The sequence below is a fragment of the Chiloscyllium punctatum genome, chromosome 5, assembly GCF_047496795.1.
Source record: "Chiloscyllium punctatum isolate Juve2018m chromosome 5, sChiPun1.3, whole genome shotgun sequence".
Lineage (NCBI taxonomy): Eukaryota > Metazoa > Chordata > Chondrichthyes > Orectolobiformes > Hemiscylliidae > Chiloscyllium > Chiloscyllium punctatum.
In genome coordinates this window covers 73,702,295-73,725,869 of record NC_092743.1, presented here as the reverse complement: position 1 = coordinate 73,725,869, position 23,575 = coordinate 73,702,295, and the positions used below count along the sequence as shown (strand labels likewise).

Genomic DNA, 23,575 nt, shown 5'->3' with positions numbered 1-23,575 from the left:
GGTTCCTGGCGCTGTGGGGCAGCAGTGCTAGCAAATGAGCCACCATGCCGCCCAAAGTTAGCAAAGAGGTAACAGAACAAAGTGTTATGGATGTGATGAACTTAGAGAAAGACATGAAAGAAAATAGAGAAAGAGCTGAGAGCATTAGAGAGCTTTGAGGAGAGGAATATTTTAAGATGTAGGTAGAGATTGTAGGTAGAGTAATAGACTGTTTAATTTGATGTTCATGATATTTATTTAAAGTAAAATACAATGCTAGCTACTGGTGATGAAAAGTTGAATGGTAAATAAAGTAACTTTGACAAATCTGGAGTTTAAGATCATAGAATTGTAAGTAGGACATGGAGTTTTAATAGATATTATGTATGTATCCAGCTTTGTGCCATGAGGATTTTCCTTCATTTCACTACTTACTGGCACTTGTGTATTGGATGTGGGATCTTGCACATAAATAGTTGGTTCAGATTTACGTACTGGTTTTTCCTTCAATTCTTTTGGCTCTTCAGTGAAGTTCTTTGACTTTATACATCCCATATTTTCTGAAAAAAAAAAATGCATTGTTAGAATTCTACAGACCTAATTCCTGTGCTCCCTACAAATTGCAATATAATCAACAATGATTCTAAAAGGTTTACCATCACTCTTCTACAAATACTTTGCAGATGATATAGGCTTTGGTCAGTCATGAAACTCAAGAGAAAACAAAATGAAATTGAAGTTAAATAAGCTACTAGGTCACAAGTGCCCAAAACTAATTTTACCCATGTTTCTATCTTAAAAACACTTTACTCGAAAATGTGAGGAACCAAAGGTTTACCAGTTGCAATTATTTTAAAACTTCTCCTCGGAGTCTGAGTCTATCAGCAGCAGGGGCGGCAGCTAAGTGGCTTGAATGCAAGAGCAATCAAAATCTTCCACATGTACTTACACCACAGGTTGTAGGTTCTGTAGAATTTTAGGCCACCTAAGAGCCACCTGTTAGACAAGCTTGTTTTAGCAGGTAGACAGGAAAGTGGAGTTGAGGCCACGATCAGATAAACCATAATTCTATCAAATGGCAGGGCAAGTGGGTTGAGTGGCCTACTCTTGAGAGTGTTAAAGTGGTGTGGTTGACTTTCAAAATGAAATTTACTTGTAAATATTTCAAATTAAATTGGTTTCATTTCACATGTTTATCATTATTGATTGAGAATGGCTTAAGTCAGTGTGTTGGACATACTGGCACATATGGATGTTTGCAGAAAAGTTAGGACATTTGCTTTATTGTAGGTAGAGTAATAGAGTTGTACAGCATGGAAACAAGACCTTCGGTCAAACTCGTCCATGCTGATCAGATATCCTAAATTAATCTAGCTCCATTTACCAGCACTTGGCCCATATCCCTCCAAAGCCTTCATTTACCTATCCAGATACTTTTTAAATGTTATTATTGTACCAGCCTCCATCACTTCCGCTGGCAGCTCATTCCATATACCCACCACCCTCTGTGTGAAAAAGTTGCCCTTTAAGTCCCTTTTAAATCTTTCCCCTCTAGTCTTGGACTCCCCCATCCCAGGGGGAAAAAGACCTTGGCTATTCACCCTATTCATGCCCTTTAGATGAAACAATGTTGTGCTTTTTAGTAACACTAAATTTTCATCAAGTGTCTGGTGTGGTATTTGCCACTCTGCGGGACAGCTAACCCTTCTGTTAATGCAATGTAAAGTCTACTGTCCAAGATCATGCATGGGTAGGACAATTGAAATATTATAGGTGAATTCACATCCCTGAATGGACTCTTACATGGACACACATGTGGATAGCACTGTCCCACCCCGAAGCATTTAATTTTCTAACCTTCACTGACATGCCCCCTACTACTTCACACACTTCCTCCCCCACACCACCACACCCATGATGATATGCCATTCTTACCTCACTGTTTCAGGCCTCGGACTGCACTGTCTGCCATCCTCTGGAAGCTTCTTTCACTCCTCTATACCCATTCCACAATCTCCTCTCACCATTGATTTATCCTTCCTGACCCTAAGCCTCTAAAAAGACTCAGTTCTCTTGCTCACCTCCTCTGTGCCTTGGAATTAAACAAGGAAAACCATTTAACTTACACACAACTGCACAAAAGTCAACTAGTGCAGATCACCTTTACCTGGTCATGAACTGGGTGTCATGCGATTCTCCTACACTGCTGACTTTATCCCAGGGGTATGATTTTATTAAAAACTATTTCACATCAAGCATATTCACAACATACACGATGCATTACAATTATTAACCTACCACAGACTGTATAATGCTCAACACAATGTGCTGCTGAATTTATCTTCGTATTTCATCTTTGCTGTTGGAAAGTCAATTTTTTGCATCCCAACGAATTAACTTACCTTACTGTTTTTGGAGAGTCTGTAAAATCTATCACTTCCCTGTTCAATGTTTCAATTAGTAGCACATTAATCAAATTTAAAATATATTTAACAATGAAGAAATCAATACTTAGATAATAAGATATATCCAGGATAATTATTTTCCTGTTTTCAGCCTTTATGCTTGTGAATTGGCATTTAATTAAAAACATTCTAGGCTTCCCACTGATGTGGCCAGACTTGGTATGTAGTGCAAAGGGAATAGCACCATATAGCTGTAGAATCTATGGACAGCCTTACTCCTGTCCCAAAGGATAGTGATATCATGGAAAAATGTGGCAGCTTAAAGTCAATGCTGTAATAAAACAAAATATTGTGGATAGTGGAAATCTGAAACAACACAATACTTGAGAAATGCAAAGGTCTGGTAGCATCTGTGGACAGGAAAAAAAAGGGTTAAAGTTTCAAGTCCAGCATGAATCTTCTTCAGAACTGGAGTCAATGCTGTGCTGTTACATTCCTTTAAGCAAGTGCTGGACCTATAACATCTGGCTGGAGGGATGGAGATAAGCTCATACAACGTGTAAGTAACATAAGTCATGGCAATACTCTCTCCTGCATAAATGTCAATTGCTTGATATTTATATATTTTTCCCCATAAGAATTTTTTTTTAAAAGAAAGCCTGGCTAGCATGAGTGGAGAATGTGTAAATTTTGCAGCAAACGTTATCAGAACTATACAGAGCAGGTTAGATCATTCAGTAGATCATTTCCTTTCTGTCGTCCTTCTATGTTTTTTCATTTGGAATTTGATGTTTTTGCACAGAATGGATATTGGAAAATATTAGTATCTAAACACAATGTCTTGAATCTGCACACTTCAAATGGGCAAGTCATAAGGCAGCAGGCTTTGAAGATATCTATTGAAATGAGATATATTTCAACTTGTTAAAAATTGTAGCTCACTGCCTCCTTCAATTTGAAGCAATAATGGTCAACAATCTCATTCCAGACCCTTTAACATTACCATTTTGTAAATCACAGCCCAACGAAGGAAGAGAGGTTGGAGTTTTATTAACAGACCAACCGGAAAATCATTACAGGGAGGAAATCGACATCACACTCTTGCTGTTGAAGGCACAAAAGGTCAACTTGAACAGAATGGTTTTAATAACAACCCTGGCAAACAATCCTGGACTGGAAATAAAAAGACAAGTGATTCAAGACAGTTAATAGCACTATAAAAGAAAGTTAATGCCAAAAATTAACAAATGAGCAAATAAACATGTGGTTCATTTCTTTTTTCATGTTTGAGGACAAGCGATTCAGCAAAGTGAATAAAACTTGCTTTGACTGTTAGCAAGTAAAGTGTTAGTGAAATCATTATTTGTATCTTTTCTCTGCCCACCAAGCATTTCTGTTTGCATTCATAATGATTGAATAATTGCATTGCAATGTGTGCAAGACTGGGGCCCTGACTTTAACTCCCTTAGCCAGCAAAAATGGGGCATAGAGCAGTTAAAATAAAGCCAGCCAATTACTCCTTTTGACTTCTTAGTGAGTGTCGATTTTAAGCTGCTCAGAAGAAAGCACTAGGAATTTTAAATATTAAATGCCAAGGATCCTGTGCGTAAACAACACAATGGCAGAGAAATATTCTGAGAAAGACAACATCGTCTCCCTTTCCTTGCAAAGAACTATCTAACAAAATAATATCGAACAAAAAATTGGAAGATAGTAATTATCCTCACTCACTATTTGTCTAGATGTCACTCCAACCAGTGAGAGACATTGAACAGTTATTGTGCCAACTGCCATGTGTCTGCAGTAAAGACTTATAAAGAATATGAGAGATCAGAATGACTTGTAAGAAGCAAGATGCCTCATTTAATCCCGTAGACTGCTGCTATTAAACTGTGTTCACCCAATTTGTTTTTTCTTCACTCACTGCATCTATTTTAAAGGTTTAAGGAGGCATGGAGTTTAAATTTTGAAGAATTACATGTTGATAATTCATATTTTGTTTGCCTGTGGTTAGAACTGATTGGTCAGTCATAAATTTTAGTTTCTTGTTCATTGTGGAAATGTGGTCAGTGATTTGTGTTAACCTGAGTTCATGAGGCAGGGAAGTTGGGACTGTGAGTAATTTGATTAAATCTTTAACTTGCATGACAACCTCAAGAGCAGTGGAAATGAGCATTCAGTAATTTCCCAGATGGATCACGGAAGAGTTGGGGTTGACTGTGGAATTGATAGAGGACAGTCATAGGAAAATAAGAGAACTTCATTTTAAAGTACACAGGATTTCCACAACCAATTTGAACAGATAGATAAAGGTGTAGTTTTACATTTTCTTTCAAATGACAGAAATTCCAACAATGCAACAGACTCTTTCTCCTCATTCATATTTTTTGTTGAAGTCTCGGAATGATGTTTGAACCAGCTGACTGAGACATTTGTTTTTGCTTAAGAATTAAATATCTGAATAATTTCTTTAACAATCTATGGAGTTACTGGGGATTCTCCTGGCATCAAAAGTTCTCTTGTACTAAAGTACTCAGCATCACCCACTTGACCAGTCCTAACTATTGATCTTCCTATCCAATTTTCTACTTCGCCTTCCTCACCAACCTCTCACACTTATCTTTCCCCCAGCCCCATTTATCTCTCAGCTCCCTTGCCCCTCCTCATTCCTGATGAAGGGCTTATGCCCAAAACGTCAACTCTCCTGCTACCCAGATGTTGCCTGTGCTTTTCCAGTGCCACACTTTTTGACTTTAAAGGACAATGCACCAAGCAGACAGATCTTTACAGGGAAGGAAGTTCCAAACCTTAAGTTAAACATGCATTGGGGAACTTAATTAGAAACTAAAGCTCTTGGAAGAATGCTTTGTAAAGCATTCTTGGACCAGACTTTTCACACCTTGACAGTGAGCTGAGCCCATATCCATCAAGTTACAAGAAGGACCAGGAGGCTGAAACTTTAAACAGCAGAAGCTTTATACTAGAGCTATTTATATTACAGGCAGCAAGGTAAGCTGTTTTCCACCAAAAATGACCAATTACATCTTTATTACATTGCATGATTGGACTCAAAGTGATAGTCCAACATACCTATACAAATACATAACAATATCCTTTCTGTTACACTGTATAGCCTACTTCCATCTTCTTCATGCAAACTGGCCTTCATAACACTTAGGTATCCACACACATATTAAATTATTTTTTCCTTGCACCCTAGTGTGTATCCTTGGCCTTCATTGAGCCAGAACTGGCCCAACATATAAGATTCAAACTTGTGTGGAAATTCTTCATTGAGCTCATCAGTCCCTGGCCTGAAGTTTTGTCAATCATTTGGGAAACAAAACTTGTTTCTGAATTCTCACCCTCATTCCAGTTTCCAAACATTTTGCTGTCATGAGAGATGAGTGTGAATAGCAGCCCACATTACAGCACTCCTGCCCTTGTTGGCTGCTTTGAAGGAATATTTATGCAGCTACACAATTTTAGGACCTTTGCAAAGAAACATGTTTTACAGCCTTTCAGAAGCACAAAGGAACGTCTAGTTCAAGTGGAGAGCCAGACAAAAATATTTAATGAACATTCCAATTAAAATATATTAGCCTTATATTTTCAATCAACCATAGCTATTCACATTCTCTACCCACCCATTGCAGCATTACAGAACTTTTGTACTTAACTACCACCCTAGCAGCATTCACATCCAAAAGATCATTAATTGCCATTTCCACCACCTCTGCTAAGATGCCATCTTCGGGCCTTCCCTCCCTTGTCAGCCTTCCGTGGGAACTGTTCCCTCCAGGTCACCTTGGTGCACTCCTCCTACATTCCCAACACTCCCATAGCATTCATGCAATCATATAAGGTGTAACACCTGCCCATTTACTTTCTCCCTCTTAATACTTCCAGGCACACCTTCTAGGTGAAGATTTACCTGCAATTCACTCAATTTAGTCTACTGTATTCACTGCTCACAATGCAGCCTCCTTTTTTTTGGGGATGAAGCGCAGACTGGGCAACCGCTTTGTAGAACGTTTACAATCTGTCCGCACAAATGACCATTACGTACTGGTCGCCTGCCATTTTAGCACACCACCTCCTGCAGTGTTCCAAAAACGTTCAGCATAAAGTGGAAGAACAACACTTCACTTTCCACTGGGGAACCCTGCAGTCTTTTAGACCCAATATCCAGTTCAATAACTTTAGGGCTTGAACACCCTCTCCCTTATCAATTCTCCCAGGCTGACCTTTACCAAAATAGTTTGTCTGCCCAGTATAGGCTCCATCTCTACCTATTGTTTACTCCGTCCCCCTTTTTCTTTAGTTACAGTAAGTTCCGAAGAAGGGTCACTGGACCCAAAACGTAAATTCTGCTGTCTCTCCACATAAGTTGAGTCTCTATACACTTGCTCAGTTTCCCATCAATTTCTGTTTTTGTTATAGCAATTGACAATATTTGTCAGAAGTTTTTATTGACTACAAACCACTTAAATCATGTCTAAGTAAACACACAGGCAGAGAGAAGAAATAGCATTCACTATCAGGTAATAGATATGGCAATTATACAAAGTTTTCCCTCCCTACCACTATGCAACTATTGGCTTGTTGAGATCCAAGTGGAGTAGCTTATTCTTGGAGCTCAGCCAAGTAATCACATGGAGGATATCTGAAAGAAAAGCTTTTTTTTTCCTCATCAGACATCTTTACCCCAGCATTAGCAACATTGCTGTCAGTTGACCAGCCCAGATCTCTGGAAGTTTCTCCTCTCTGCATTTCAACTGTTTTCTCATCCTTCAATGTTTCATTTGGTCCCCTTTTCTGAACCAAGATACTAATACTAATTCTAATATGAACACCTCGTGCCAAATTTTGTCTGAAAATATTCCTGTGATCTGCCTGGAAAGTTTTGGTATGTTGGAGATATTGCATAAACACACAGTGTTAAAAACACAATAGTGCCAAATAATTTTAGAACAAGACTAATAAGTTTGATAACCATAAAATAAAATTGACAGACTCAACCCAGACAATGCTCATCTTATATAGAGACTTCAGAAGATGTGGAACCAATATGTATTTAGACTGAACTTTGGACTGAAAAGACATGAAGATTACGACAAATCACATGAATAAAACAAAACAACCAGTTATGCTTGTAACAAATCAGAATTTTCAGATGAAGTTATGTTAGATTAAATTAGATTAGATTGCATACAGTGTGGAAACAGGCCCTTCAGCCCAACAAGTCCACACCAGCCCTCCGAAGAGTATTCACTCAGACATATTTCCCTCTGACGAATGCAGCTAACACTATGGGCACTTTAGCATGATCAATTCACCTGACCTGCACATCTTTAGACTGTGGGAGGAAACCAGAGCAGCTGGAGAAAACTCATGCAGACATGGGGAGAACGTGCAAACTCCACACAGACAATCACCCGAAGCTGGAATCAAACCCGGGTCCCTGGCGCCATGAAGCAGCAGTGCTAAAAACTAAGCCATCATGCCATTTTGTAACTATGATATTCCCTCTATCTCATCAATTTCCTTTACAATTGTTTAACCAGGTACATTTTAAATGAAGTTATCAGATTAGGTTTTAATCAGCTCTCTGGAAAAAGGCTAAGAGACATGAGGGCTCAAAATGGCAGTAAAAGAGCTGGACATCTGTCTGTCACCTGTATATTCTCAGGAGGGAGAATATCAGCCAGTTGGCCACTCACTGACTGGAGGTGCACAAACAATTATTATCCTCAACTGAGAGCTAACTCTTGCCCCACCAGTATTGGGAGGGGTCACCAGCACATAGGGAGACCACCAGGTAAACCTTGGGGTTTCTGAAAGGGATAGAAGATTGCCTGATGCTGACCCCCACCCCACCCCCAGAACTATGGCACTGTTACCACAGGGTGTATCCCAATCAGTCCCACTCCCGCATGTTAACTGTCTAAGAAAAAAGCTTGCCTTTGAGGACAGCTTAGCATGGAAACACCTCTCCTGCCTGCACCAACAGCAGTGGCTACATCTTTCAGTGATAGATAGATATAAACTAAAATACTTCAATCTCTGATTGTTCTGGCAGCCTTGGGAGATGGGCTGCCATACTCATTTGGATGATTGCCCTGGTAGTGGCCACTTAATTGACCATTAGTATAATGCCACACAGATCATTGGCTCCTGCCTAAAGGGTTAGGGTCCCATTTTTGGTACCAGCAGTAGGACTATTTAGCTTTTCAAAACATTCCAGCTATAGTGCCTGACATTATAGCATTTCAGTAATATTTTCTGTATCCTAATAATACTTTGTGTAAAATAAAACATCAATGCTTACTTGACTAACCTTGGATATTTTTGAGGAAACAATATTTCAGTTAGACTTGAATAGGTCTGATAACATTACAATGGCACATGATAGCATAAGTAAACTTTCAAAAGGCCTTCTGGAAATGATATGAAAGACTCCATTAGCAATTAAGGTCTGTGGATACCAACACACAAATGCAGATTCATCATGGTAATGTCATTAAACATCAAGAGAGATGGTCATTACCTGTCACTTAAAACGGGACTATCATGAGGTCAGGAGCCAAAAGGGCTTGGTGGAACCCAAACTGAATGGCAGTATGCAGATTATTGCAGAACTAATGCTGCTTGACAACACTGTTGACACTTCCTTCCAACACATTGTTTATGAAGGAGAGTAGGTCTATAGGGTGGTAATTGATTTGATTGGATATGTTCTAGTTTTTGTGGACAGGATCTATTTGTATTATTTTCCATATTGATCGATAGTTGCCAGTGTTGTTGCTGAAATAGCTGGTGACCCAGTAAGTTCGGGAGCATAACTTTTTTAGTACTTTTGCCAGAAGGCATTTAAAGGCCATATCCTTTGCAGTATCCAGTAGCTTCAGCCATTTTTTGGGATCATGTGGAGTGAATCAAATTGAAGATTTATGTCAGTGATGTTGAGGACCTCAGGAAGAAGCCAAAATGGATAGTCCACTGGTCAAATCTGAGTGAGAATGGGTGTGAATGTCCTAGTTGTGTCAGTCTACTAAATCTCATTCAATAGAAATGGTTTCAGATTTTTAAGCATCTACTCTGAATTTCCCATCCTGTATTCTCCATGGGAAACATTTTAACTTGACAAAGTTAAAATGCATATCAGGAACCCATTTGCCCTGTCAATGGTCTTTGCCGTGGTTGTTTACTTTTCAGATTAGATTAGATTACTTACAGTGTGAAAACAGGCCCTTCGGCCCAACAAGTCCACGCCGACCCTCCAAGGCGCAACCACCCAGACCCATTCCCCTACATTTACCCATTCGCCTAAAACTACGGGCAATTTAGCCAGGCCAATTCACCGAAACTGCACATTTTTTGGATTGTGGGAGGAAACCCACGCAGACACTGGGAGAATGTGCAAACTCCACACAAAGAGTTGCCTGAGGCGGTAATTGAACCCTGGGAGTCTGCCGCTGTGAGGCAGCAGTGCTAACCACTGTGCCACCGTGCTGCCCGCAAGTGATTGAATTTAAACTCCACCACAGTGAGATTTGAACTAATGATGGGCCTCTGCATGTAAGACCAGTGGCATTACCAATATTCCACAGTCTGCCTTAGCAGAGGGAGGGCAGGCAGGATAATGTCACAGAACATAGAACAGTAGAGCACAGAACAGGCCCTTCAGCCCACGATGTTGTACCGACCACTGATCCTCATGTACGCACCCTCAAATTTCTGTGACCATATGCATGTCCAGGAGTCTCTTAAATGTCCCCAATGACCCTGCCTCCACAACTGCTGCTGGCAATGCATTCCATGCTCTCACAACTCTCTGTGTAAAGAACCAGTCTCTGACATCCCCTCTATACTTTCCTCCAACCAGCTTAAAACTATGACCCCTCGTGTTAGTCATTTCTGCCCTGGGAAATAGTCTATGGCTATCGACTCTATCTATGCCTCTCATTATCTTGTATACCTCAATGAGGTCCCCTCTTCTCCTCCTTTTCTCCAATGAAAAAAGTCTGAGCTCAGTCAACCTCTCCTCATAAGATAAGCCCTCCAGTCCAGGCAGCATCCTGGTAAACCTCCTCTGAACCCTCTCCAAAGCATCCACATCTCTCCTATAATAGGGTGACCAGAACTGGATGCAGTATTCCAAATGCGGTTGAACCAAAGTTTTATAGAGCTCAACAAGATCTCACGACTCTTAAACTCAATCCCCCTGTTAATGAAAGCCAAAACACCATATGCTTTCTTAACAACCCTGTCCACTTGGGTGGCCATTTTAAGGGATTTATGTACCTGCACACCAAGATCCCTCTGTTCCTCCACACTGCCAAGAATCCTATCCTTAATTCTGTATTCAGTTTTCAAATTCGACCTTCCAAAATGCATCACCTCTGACCTCTGGTATACAGCTCAGGTTCCCACCCCCCTGCCATACCAGTTTAAACCCTCTCGAACTACTCGAACAAACCTTCCACCCAGGACATTGGTCCCCTTCCAGTTCAGATGCAACCCGTCCTTCATGTACAGGTCTCACCTTCCCCAGAAGGCATCCCAATTATCTACATATCTGAAGCCCACCCTCCTACACCAGCTGCGCAGCCACGTATTAAGCTGCACCCGCTCCCTGTTCCTCGCCTCGCTATCTCGTGGCACCAGTAGTAAACTAGAGAACACTACTCTGTTCGTCCTGCTTTGCAGCTTCTCTCCTAACTCCCTGAAATCATTTTTTATATCTTCAATCCTTTTCCTGGCTATATCATTAGTGCCAATATGTATCAAGATTTCTGGCTGTTCACCCTCCCCTTTCAGAATCTTATACACCCGATCAGAGACGTCCTGGACCCTGGCACCAGGAAGGCAACATACCTTCCGGGAATCCCGATCCTGACCACAAAATCTCCTGTCGATTCCCCTGACTATTGAGTCCCCTACCACGAGTACTTTTCTATTCTGACCCCTTCCCTTCTTTGCCACAGTGTCAGGCTCAGTGCCAGAGAACTGACTGCTATGGCTTCCCTCTGGTAGGTCATCCTCCCCAGCAGTATCCAAAACGGTATACTTATTGCTGAGGGGAATGTCCACAGGGGATCTCTGCACTGTCTGACTGTCCCCTTTCCTCCCCCTAACTGTAACCCATTTATCCTTGTCCTGAGCCTTAGGAGTGACCAACTCCCAGTAACTCCTCTCAATTACCCCCTCAGCCTCCGGAATGATCTGTAGTTCATCCAGCTCCAGCTCCAATTCCCTAACACTGTTTTCAAGGAGCTGGAGATGGGTGCACTTCCCGCAGGTGTAGCCAGCGGAGACGTGTGCCATGTCTTCCACCTGCCACATTCTGCAGGAGGAGCAAGAAACTGCCCTAGCATCCATACCCCACTTATCCGAACACCCACTCAGTACTAAAGTAGAAAGCTTAGTTCAAGTTGCTATAAAATCAATAACAAACTTATATTCAATAGAGGAAGTTTAGAATGAACTTTACCTTGTCCTGGAAACAACTTGTACTTGTGCTTCAGCAGCCACAGGATTTCAAAACAGGCTCAAGGAGGATGCTTCTGGTGCTTTCACTCTTTGATTTATTGCTGCAGGAAATTAGGGAGTGAAGTGAGTTGATATTTGCCAAGGATTGAAGAAAGATATCAGTCTCTCCAACTAAGCATGCATGGATAGCAATGGCCAAGCAAGTGAGCAGCAGAGGGTTCCTTGAACTAAGAGCCAGTGGCCCAAGATGTTCAAGAAGCTCATCTAAGGGAAAGAGATTGTGTCAAACCCCTTCAGGTACTTCTGATATTCCCAGCATTTCCCTGCCCAACATTGCTCAAACCAATATACCTCACATCTCCATTCATTCTTCTGTCATAAGAAATCTTTCATTCTCATCTGGGCATCCAAGACACACAGTCATTTCTGTATCATCTTACACATGCTCACAGTCACTATTCACAAAGATTCATTTTTTCTGCTTCACACAATCCAGTACTTACAACTCTCTGCTTTCTCTTCTTACAGAGTAGAGAACAGAATTCCAAGGAGAGGAAGTGAATGGGGACTTTCAGTGATGGTCTCCTTGATTGTTGCTGCTTATATCAGCCAAACTGGTCCAGTGGCAGGGAGGATTTGTTCCAAGAGGCTGATGGCAGCAATGAATTGCTATGAATGTCTGATTTTCCTGAATAACTGGTGTTTATACAGAGTCAAGAAAACTGTTTCTAAACCTATAGACTCTGTGTAAGGGGTCTCTTTGGAGTTTGAATTCCATGTCCAATTCCTCTATACTGTAAAACAACAAGTGGATAAGGAGAAGACAGCTGGTATTGTTCTTGCTACTGCTCATCTTTTTTCCACATCTGAGTTCTGATGTAGTGCTGCTCAAGCTGCACCCAAATTGTAGTGAAGGTTGACAGCAAGCAGTGCAGGTTGAGAGAAGTATAAAAAAAGTGAACCGATTTCCAAGGATTTATAAAACATGTTCCTAGTAACAAGAAAAACTCAGAGGAAGTGTTATGAACAGTAGCATTTCACCTAGACATGGCTGCAGCTATTCAGTTCACTGTTTGAAGACTTCTCAGCTTGTCTGTTTCACTGTAAAACACTTCCTGCTGCACTCACACCTGGTGAGTTTCAAACTGCTCTGCACTCTGTTTCCCAAACCAAATGTCAGGTTGTAATGCTCAGTAAGTTTCTCACTCATCTGCAAACCCACCTAGGTTAAATACAATCATGGGAGGAATTATTCTCAGTTCTGATTCAGATTTTATTGGTTCTTTAATGCTTTGCTTGTATAGTGCTCAAATCAGCTTTCACCTGTTGTTGCCCTATTTTAATTTTCGGGTGTTCAAGATCACAGTTAACAAATGCAGGCAGTCAATGATTTGTAGAAATCTTTTGATAGCTTGAGTCTGTTAAGCAGCAGTTTAGATCTGATAATATTATATGTCAGTTAAGTAAGCAATTTATGCAGGGGACAACTAGCTGTCCCCTTTCCCACCTCCACTTGAATATTAGTTTTCATTGCTTCTAAAGAACAAAAATCTTACTTTTGAAACCATTGAACTAATAGCAGGGTAGTGTGGCACTCAACAAATCTTTTGTTTATGCCAGTAGAAGGTTCATAACTATTGTAAGGAGAAAGCGAGGATTGCAGATGCTGGAAATCCGAGTCAAAAAGTGTGGTGCTGGCAAAGCACAGCCAGTCAGCCAGCATCCGAGGAACAAGAGAGTTGATGTTTTGAGCATAAGCTTTTCATCAGGAATGACATTCTCGATGAAGAGCTTATGCTTGAAATGTCGAATCTCCTGCTCCTTGGATGTTGTCCGACTGGCTGTGCTTTTCCAGTACCACACTTTTTGACTCATTACTACTGAAACACAGATTGAGGCGGTCTCAGACTACACAGGACATACCAAATACGAAATGTTGAGTTTACAGAGTTTTCGGGAGGACCTCAGTTTCCAACATTTATGTCTTGATGGCCTTCACATGACGGAGCAGCCAAAATTGTGCATAGAATGATAACCAAAGTTTTCTACAAAAATCATCATTATTTACTCATGTATTCACTGTATTTACATAGAAAAGACAAATCTGAAGACTTTCATAATCTGTTAACTAATTTTTCATTTCATAGGAACATTTTCACATATTCCTCTGTACCTAAGTCCAAATCATCAAACAATGATCACTTGCTATCACTCTCCAATTAAAGATGGGGGGGGGGGGGGGGCGGGGAACCTGACTGAGGTCTACAAAATCATGAAAGGTATGTATAGGGTGGATAGCAAGAAGCTTTTTCCCCCAAGAGTCATGAGTTCAAAGTGAGAGGGGAAAAGTTTAAGGGAGATATGTGTGGAAAGTTCTTTATGCACAGCGTGGTGGGTGCCAGCTAAGGTGGTAGAGGCAGGCACGACAGCTTCATTTAAGATGCATCTAGACAGGTATGTGTATGGGCAGGGAACAAAGGGATACAGATCCTTAGAAAATAGGCAACACGTTTAGATAGAGGATGTGGACCAACGCAGGCTTGGCAGGCCACAGGGCCTGTTCCTGTACTGTCATTTTCTTTGTTCTTCATCCATTTCCTGTTCAACCATTTGCATATTAGATTAGATTCCCTACAGTACGGATCAGGGCCTTTGGCCCAACAAGTCCACACTGACCCTCTGAAGAGTAACCCCACACTGACCCTCCGAAGAGTAACCCCACACTGACCTATTTCCCTCTGACTAACGCACCTAACACTACGGGCAATTTAGCATGGCCAATCCACCTGACCTGCACATCTTTGGACTGTGGGAGGAAACTGGAGCACCCGGAAGAAATCCATGCAGACACGGGGAGAGTGTGCAAACTCCACACAGACAGTCGCCTGAGGCTGCAATCAAACCCGGGTCCCTGGTGCGGTGAGGCTGCAGGGCTAACCACTGAGCCACCGTGCCACCACATGGTATATTTTGGACTATATTTCCTTTTTCACTGGACATTAGAATTTTTCAACAAAAGTCTTGCAAGACATTCTATTGAATTAATTCAGAAAAATATATCACCGATGGTATAACTTATCTTGCCGGTAGCGACCACTTATCAATAAATGCAATAAATTCATGCCAGCTATTCAGATTAGCAGATGCATTTCTAAATGTTCACTATTGGTCTTAATTCAAACTCCATCTGAGAGGAAAAGTGTCAAAAGGAAATTAAAGAGATGCTCCTTTCGAAGTACAACCATCTGAATTTTATTGTGAACGTTTTAAGTATCCAGGTTAGGCTTCCATATTGCTATCTGCCATATCAGTTGGAGGCCAGAGCAGGGACCAGTGGTGGCATGCCCATTACTGGGTCAAGAATCAAAAGAGACCGGAAAATGAAAATTTTAATTCTATATAAGCTTCATTATAGACCAGGAAGAGAAAGTGTGTTTCTTTAGGGGCCACTAAGCAAGCTTTGGATACCATTCTCTTAGGTGACATTTCCAAAAAATGTGATTACCTCTGGATTCTGTATCCCATTACACACAAAAAAAGTATTTCTTTCAAAACTTCTCCACCAATTTTGCCACCTCTCAACTGGTAGGCACATATCTCACAAAATTCAGGCTGTGTTTTTATGCCATCCTAATCAGTTGGCCTAATCAGTGATTTCAGTAAGTTCTCAGGTAGACATCTGAACCTAAATATAAACAAAAAGCTAAGGAGTCAAATTCTTTCCAGTCCTTAGCACATAAGCTTTTCATTCATAGCCAGATACCCTGCCAACAAATAGTGAGGCCATTCTATTTCAAATTGCAGCATTTCAACTGTAGGTAGGTCAGTAGCAAAGATAATTGGAAACTCATCTACTGCTTCAGAGACCAGGCCTTGGCTATTTTAACTCTGACTTCATTAAACTCCCATCAGTTGACTTCTGTTCTGTGATTAATGGAGAGCAGCTGAAAGATCACCCAGTATTGAGGCCACCCACCAACAAAATTAAGTGGGTCAACTGCTTCTCCATTTCAAATCATAGAAATCACAGCTTTTGGAAGGGGTCAGCAACACACTAAGTCTTCCCTTTGGGGCCCAAAGTGCAGGTGAACTGATGCAGACGCCACAGGAAATAATTTTAACTAAAGCATCTACTTAGTGTTCTCTTGGTCTTGACATTCTTACTAAAATCTACATCTTGAAGAAAAACGGCAGTGCTTTGTTTGCTCAGGATGTCAGTTAAAATAGTTATGGCCTTGATGACACATCATGATCTTGATGCATCATGATTATGTAAAGAAGGACATCAAGCCACAAGTGGAGGGATAATAGCAGCTTTCTGACAGGTAAATAGCTTACAATATTTGGGCAAGTCTGTTTAAACATTGCTCCAATTTTTCCATATCTGACATTAACCGATCCATGGATATTTAGTTTATTCTTCCCTCTCCTGGAGCATTGGAATTACAATGGATGTTATTCTTCTACTACATAATCTCATATTTTAGGCAAATTCAATGATTATCACCAGAGCCTCTTGTTTAGTTCCAACATCTCAAGTTGTATGCCATTAGACTTCCCCATTTTGTATGGACGAGGAGGTGCCAATGTTGGACTAGGGTGGACAAAGTTAAAAATCACACGACACCAGGTTATAGTCCAACCGGTTTATTTGGAAGTATTAGCTTTTGCAGCACTGCTCCTGTACCTCTAACCTCGCACCTTTACTGCATTAAAGATGTGAGGTTCGAGGTGAAGAACAGCGCTCGGAAAGCTAGAACTTCCAAGTAAACCTGTTGGACTTTAAGCTGGTTTTGTATGATTTTTAACTTCATCCACTTTGTGTTTAGTGCATTTAGGAAATGCCTTTTCTATGCTAATCAAGATTTTATGTTCTCCTGTAGTATGCCTTTTACATTCACAATCATTCGCATATAAATAATGCAAAATGTTTATTTAATATCTATGCTATACAATCATTCCTGAGCAACTCTATTTTTACATTTCATTTCAAAACAGGATGAGGACAAAGAGTTGTAATAGTTTAATTTAAGCTGGACATTGACATGTTTCATTCATGGTTTTGATGAGAACACTATCTATTTAAGTTATAATGGAATACTGCTACGGGAAGGCAGTCAGATTGGATTCCATAATGGAGATCAAATGATGTGAAGAGCTTTCTTCACCCAATATTTAGCAACAATTTATGGCTCAGAATTTCCTCAGTTGTTCCTGCTCTACCCCTACAAATTTGTTAATAGAGTTATTATGATTGAGCCAGTGTGGCTCCAAGGAAATTCCTGGCCCGTGTGTTTATTTCAAGGTTAAAATGTACTTCCTGTCATCCATTGAGAAACTGAAATAATTTCAGGACTGCTGTTCTGAAGGTAATGAAAAGCTAATATAACTACAATTCAAATTATTTGCAGAACATTAAAAAGCAGAAGATAATTAAATAATTTAACCTTGTTGGTCTTTCATAATATAAAGTAGCCAATATCAAAACAAAACGGCAGAAGTGGGCAAAGTCAATATCTAAATCAAACCATATCTGCACCTCAAAACAAACCCCTCGAGAATGGTTTGCTCATATGTCCTCACTCAACATAGCCTGTATGATACTGAAAGAAATCTTTATCAATACAAGAATAAAGAGATTTTTTTCCAAAAAAAACTAAAAGAGCCACTTATAGTCCAATATGAAATCAGAAATATACTTCCATTTAAAGATATAGAGTTCCACTGTTAACAACATACAAACTAAAGTGAATGAGCCACTTGTTTTATCAAAAAGAATAAAAAAAAGCCAAATGGATAATAAAAGCTTAATCTCCAGAGAAGCAAAGTATATTGCATTCAATCTTTAAATAGTGCTAAGATGAGGAAATGAAAGTCTAAGCGGAACTGAAGTGCGTTCACAGCAACATGAGGATAGCTTGCAGGGTTGTACCTAAAATTGAAGGATTAATGTTAGACAAAAATGTGGAGTTTAGAACGCAAGCAAAACAGCTATGGCCCTAAATTGTGGTAAATGAGCTCCAAAGTCTTACATTCTAACACTTGGTCACATGACAGGTTGAACATAATAGAAATTATGCATTTTGGTAGGAAGGAGGTACCGAGGCAAATAAAGAAACAAAATGCAGCAACAAAGAGATCTAGGGATGTATGTACACATAAATATTGAGTATGGCAGATAAGTTTAGAAAGCGGTTAATGAGGTTTATGGGATCTTTTATTTTATTAATAAAAGCTCAAAATACAAAGTCAGAAAAGTAAAATTAAGACTCTATGAAAAGGATTAGTTCAGTTTTACTTGGAGAAATTTGTTCAATTGAACATTTAGCAAAGACTTGGAGGGCAGAAGGCAGGGATTAACTCATTAGAATGTAGAACAGTACAGCACAGTACAGGCCCTTTGGCCCTTGATGTTGTGTCAACCTTTATCCTACTCTAAGATCAGACTAACCTACAGATCCTTCACTGTACTAACTTCCACGTGCCTATACAAGAGCTGCTTAAAGGTCCCTAATGCATCTGATTCTACCACCACTGCATTCCACACACCCACCACTGTAAAAATGCTACCTCTGACATCTCCCCTAAATCTTCCTCCAACCACCTTAAAATTATGCCCCCTCATGATAGACATTTCTGCCATGGGAAAAAGTCTCTGGCTATCCACTCTATCTATGCCTCTCAATATCTCATACACCTCTATCAAGTCACCTCTCATCTTTCGCTCCAATGAAAAAAGCCCTAGTTTCCTCAACCTCTCTTCATAAGACATGCCCTCCAGTCCAGGCAGCATCCTGGTAAATCTCCTCTGCACCCTCTCTAAAGCTTCCACATCTTTCCTATACTGAGGCGACCAGAACTGAAAACAATATTCCAAGTGTGGTCTAACCAGGACCCTATAGAGCTGCTGGCTCTTAAACTCAATATCCCTGCCTTCTTAACAGTCCTATCAATCTGGGTGGCAACTTTGAGGGATCTATGGACACGGACACCCAAGATCCCTCCACCCCTCCACACTGCCAAGAATCCTGCCTTTAACCCTGTATTCTGCATTCAAATTCGACCTTTCACACTCCAGGTTGAACTCCATCTGCCACTTTTCAGCCCAGTTCTGCATCTTAGTAATGTCTTATTGCACCCTACAACAGCCCTCCACACTATCCACAACTCCACCGTGTCATCGGCAAACTTACTAACCCAGCCTTCTACTTCCTCATCCAAGTCATTTATAAAAATCACAAAGAGCAGAGGTCCCAGAACTGATTCCTCTGTTACACCACTGGTCACCAAGATTCAAGCTGAATATTTTCCATCTATCACCACCCTCTGTCTTCTATGGGCCAGCCAATTCTGTATTCAGACAGACAGATTTCCCTGTATCCCATGCCTCCTTACTTTCTGAATGAGTCTACCATGGGAAACCCTATCAAATGCCTTGTTAAAATCCATGGACATCACATCCACTGCTCTACTTTCATCAATGTGTTTTTTGACATCCTCAAAGAACTAAATAAGATTTGTGAGGCTTGACCTTATAACGTTAGTTATAATAAATTATACAGCATAGATAAAATGGGTCAAATAGCCTCCTTTGATATTACATTGCATTCTGATGTTAAGAATTGTTTGTAGGCAAATGTGACAGCCAATTTGTATACCACAATATTCCAGAATTAGCAAAAGAGATGACTGACCGTGTGGTGTCGAGTACTGGTCAGGATATGGGAACAGCTTTGCAAATGAAAAGAATGTTTCATTAGGTCGGTGAGTACTCAAATTAGTATCTCATCCAAACATCCATTGCTATCAATGAGGCACTTCATCGGTATTAAAATTGAATTTATATCACCAGAGTCAGACACAACCAGTGTAACCTTTGAAGGATAAAGGCTTACAAGTTCCTTTAGAAATGTCTACATTTAGCTTCCAGGCACAATTCAAAGGATAAATTGATGAAAGATCATCAACACAGATAATTTGCTGACATAAAGGATCAGCAAATTAGCAACTCTCCACCACTATGCTTCTCATCTTGACTAATAAACCTGCATTATAGGCCTTTTGCCTTGGATATTTATAGCTAACTTTACTTAATAGCTGAAGTTCGGTTTCTGTAAGTGACATTTGGATTATGTAGACTGATGTTACCATCACATTACTCACATCAGTATTGCATCATTGAGATTCTGTAACAAACTTTCTTAACCAAAAGTCTCACTCAAAGTGTGCGTGTGTGAGAGAGAGAGAGAGGGAGCGGAAAGTTGAGGCAAGGTCACAATTTGATCTTACTAAATGGTGCAGCAGATTTGAAGTGCCAAAAGGCCTACAGCTGCTTTTTATTCTCATGATCTTATGACAAATGCCAACATATTATTTTCTTTCATATTTTCCTGCTGTATCTGTATATTAACTTTGCATTTCATACACAAGGACACCAAAATACCTCTGAACACAAATGTTTACTAGTTTCTAAGAATCAAGATCCAATATAACTGTTAGAAACTCATTGGATCCATTGAACAATCTGATTTAGGACCAAAACAAAACATTGCTAGCTACAGCTTTTTATGAAAGTAATAATCTATTTTTTTGCTATAAAATCATAGAACTTATCACATTTAAAGTTATTTTTATTTAAAATGTTCAATGGTGCAATAGTACATGCAAATGTATAAGTAAAATTTATAGAATTTGGTCACACTCAGAGAAAGCACCCTGTTATCTTAAAGATTTTAGCATCCATCAGTGCTTATCCACATCAGTAAGAACCAAAATACCAAAGATTTTTACTGCCTCTGGCATTGGTAAACACTGTTAAAGTTTTAAACTAAAAATAAGGAACAACATACAAAGGACAGAGTTCAGCTGTTTGTCCATTTCATTCACTCAAAAACAGCCCAGGGACAGAAAACTACTTACCTTTCAACAGTATCCAAATGAGATAAAATTGGTCTTTTTGTTGTACCGATTCCAAAGTAAGTTTTCTACGTGTAGTTTTTTTAACGTTTAAAGCAAACAGAGGAGTTTTTGCAACATTGAATGGTAAGCAGTTCAGAGAAACTTTACAGCTGCCTTAGCCACTCCCCACAAGCACAACTAAAATTGAGGAACTAGCTTGTGAGTTTTTTTTTTGTGTTACTTCCTGGTGTTTATATAAAATCAAATAACCTCCCAGCCCAGACTAGCATGCAATTTGCATGATCTGCAATAACTTACCAGCTAATGTTTACTGTGATATAAACACTAAGTGAATTGGCTAAAATGAAACAATTGTATTGTTAGTTTCACAGCCAAATAACAACAGAGCGGTAAAGGAGAGTTAATTCATTCAATTTAAAAATACATCTTCCTTGGACATGTGAAGTCCCACCATACTATTAAAAGACAGAAAAGGGTAACTGTTTATAATAGCCATCACATGGTTCACATGTCAAACTTTATAGCTGGAACGAAAGCTAAGATTCACTCCCTTGTGATATAAAATAAACAAAAAAGTTAACAAGGGCTTCTCTAGAAATGAATTGGGGCATTAAAAACAACAACCTTAGCCTTCAGGGCTTATCCAAACACGTGAAGAAAAGCCACATGTTGACATTTTTGATCATGTCATTCTAAAACTCAAAACAGTGAATGATCATATCATTGTCGGGGCATGAAAGGAATTCTAAATTCTATGTATATGTGAGAAATATTCCAAAATAATTTGGATGAAATTATCACCATAGAAACAGTGACAAAAGGAGGAAAAGCAAATTTATAGTATTCTTAAAATATGGAGGAAAATTTCTGTTTTGAGTGGCTGTGGACGTAGTTTATATGGACTTTAGTAAAGCATTGGTACAAAAGTAAAAATCACATGGGATTTGGATGGGCTGGCTAGATGGATACAAAACTGGCTTAGTTGTAGAAGACAGAGGGTAACGGTGAAAAGGTGTTTTCAGAATGGACACCGGTAAGCAGTAGTGTTCCACAGGGATCCATCTTAGGTCCTCTGTTGTTTGTAATATACATAAATGATCTTGAGGAAAATGTGGGTGGACTGATTAGTATGTTTGCAGATGACACAAAGATTGGTGGAGTTTCTGATGGTGCTGCCGATTGTGAAAGGATTGAACAGGATGTAGATTGATTGCGACTTGGGCATAGAAATGGCAGCTGCAGTTTCATCCAGACATATGTGAAATTTAGGTGTGAATTATATTGTAAATAGTGGAACCCTTAGGAACATTAACATACAGATGGATCTGGGTGGCAGGTCCACAGTTCCCTAAAGAGTGTCCAAGGTGTGCAAGGTGATTAAGAAGGCATATTGTATGCTTGCCTTCATTGGCCAATGAATGATCTGTAAGAGTCGGCAAACCATGTTGCAGCTGTATAAAACCCTTGTTAGGCTGCATTTGGAGCATTGTGTGCAGTTTTGGTTACCACACTAACAGGAGGAAATGGAACCTTTGGAGAAAGTGCAGAAAGGGTTCACAAGATGTTGCCCATTTTGAGGGCATTGACGATGAGGAAAGGTAAAAAAGACTAAGATTGTTGTCACTGGAAACTGAGAGGAGACCTGATAGACATCTACAAAGTTATGAGAGGAATAGATAGGGTGGATAGTCAGAGTCTTTTTTTTTCCAGGATTGAAGCTTCAATTACAAGGGGCACACATTCAAGGTGAGTGGGGCAAGTTTAAGGGGGATGTGTGAGGGAAGTTTTTCATGCAGTGTGTGTGTTAGGGGCCAAGAATACACTACCACGATAGATAGTGGAAGCAGGCATACTGGCGACATTTAAGAGGCATTTGGATCGTTACATGAATAAGGAGTGAATAGAGGGATATGGACCAAATAAGGGCAGAAGGTTTGTTTTTCAGTTTAGATAGGGCATGATGATCAACATAAGCTTGGAAGGCTGAAAGGCCTGTTCCTGCACTGCACCTCTCTTTTGTTCTTTTGAGTACAGTTAGTAATTTGGGCACAAATTGTTCTTAAAATTATGCTACTGTTTAGAAGAACAATTTACTGCTCCAGTTTCTGCTCAAACCTATTTGCATATAAACAGGCCCTTTGGCGCACCTCATCTATGCCAACCAACAAACACTAAATTACACTACTCCCATTTAACTGCAGTTGGTCCATAGCCTACTATGCTCTGGCATTTTAAGTACACATCTGGATGCTTCTCAAAAGATTGTAGGAGTGTCTACCTTCAACATCCTCTCTGGCAGCATATTCCATGTTCCTACCACCTACTGGGGGAGAAAGTTATTTATATTATCTCTTCTAAATCACTTGCTTCTCACCTTAAGCTTATGCCCTTTGGTCTTAAACTTTTCTCCCATGGGGAAGAGATTCTCACAATCTACTTTGTCCATACCTCCTATAATTTTGTATACTTCAACCAGGTCTCCCTCAGCCTCCTCTACTCCAAGGAAAACAAACTCAACCTCTCTTCTCATCTAGTCTTTTCATCCCAGTCAACAGAGTGTAAAATCTTCTATGTATCAGTGGAATCAGGCAATGTTTAAGGAAGGTATATTTTTCTCTTGCTTTTATATCAATCTAGATTTTTAAATGTGTTAAAATGGATTTATAGCAAAAAAAAGAAGCATTTTCAATTAGTTTCTAGTCCACTGTATCAGTCACTTGATTTTAAGTAACAACAACAAACTGAAAAATTGAAAGTTTTGTAATATATAGTTGTTA

General features: G+C 39.9%; 1 protein-coding gene across 2 annotated transcripts in view; it reads right to left on the bottom strand.

Moving 5' to 3' along the window:
- lyn (LYN proto-oncogene, Src family tyrosine kinase) overlaps nt 1-20,961 on the bottom strand; it is a 119,797-nt gene extending 98,836 nt beyond the window's left edge. Inside the window, exons 1-3 of one of the 2 annotated variants that reach the window (XM_072570555.1) lie at nt 20,799-20,961; nt 11,881-11,980; nt 415-539 (exon numbers count right to left, since the gene is read on the bottom strand). In XM_072570555.1, coding sequence (XP_072426656.1) covers nt 415-534 — 120 coding nt within the window. In that variant the 5' untranslated portion in view covers nt 535-539; nt 11,881-11,980; nt 20,799-20,961. The remainder of the gene's footprint in view (nt 1-414; nt 540-11,880; nt 11,981-20,798) is intronic. The other variant, XM_072570556.1, reaches the window with a different exon arrangement.
- Nucleotides 20,962-23,575: the final 2,614 nt, after the last annotated feature.